The sequence below is a fragment of the Alligator sinensis genome, unplaced genomic scaffold (assembly GCF_000455745.1).
Source record: "Alligator sinensis unplaced genomic scaffold, ASM45574v1 scaffold1500_1, whole genome shotgun sequence".
Taxonomy (NCBI): Eukaryota; Metazoa; Chordata; order Crocodylia; family Alligatoridae; genus Alligator; species Alligator sinensis.
Genome location: NW_005843224.1, coordinates 32669 through 32937, shown reverse-complemented (window position 1 = coordinate 32937; position 269 = coordinate 32669). Strand labels below are relative to the sequence as shown.

The 269-nt window shown below is 63.9% G+C and overlaps 1 protein-coding gene across 1 annotated transcript in view; it reads left to right on the top strand.

Annotated features, from left to right (window-relative positions):
* PFAS (phosphoribosylformylglycinamidine synthase) overlaps positions 1-269 on the top strand; it is a 10944-nt gene that overhangs the window by 8052 nt on the left and 2623 nt on the right. The window contains exon 23 of the mRNA XM_014526957.2: positions 208-269. Within this exon, the coding sequence (XP_014382443.1) occupies positions 208-269 (62 nt within the window). The remainder of the gene's footprint in view (positions 1-207) is intronic.

The window sequence follows — 269 nt, the reverse complement described above, 5'->3', positions numbered from 1 at the left end:
GTCCCCATCCCCAGGCCCTGGCCTCAGTGCCCCCACCTTGCCCCAAAGCCTGGTCATGTCCCCCCTCCCCTTCCCAGTTGATTGGGCGGGGGCTGATCTGACCATGAAAAGAATGCAGGAGGTGGAATACGATGCAGTGGGGGAGTTGGAGGGCAGGACTCAGGGGTCGTTGTCATTGTGACACTCCCCCGTCACCCCTTCTCCCAGCGCTGGAGGTGCTGTTCGCAGAGGAGCCAGGACTGGTGCTGGAGGTGCCACAGGCGGCAGCC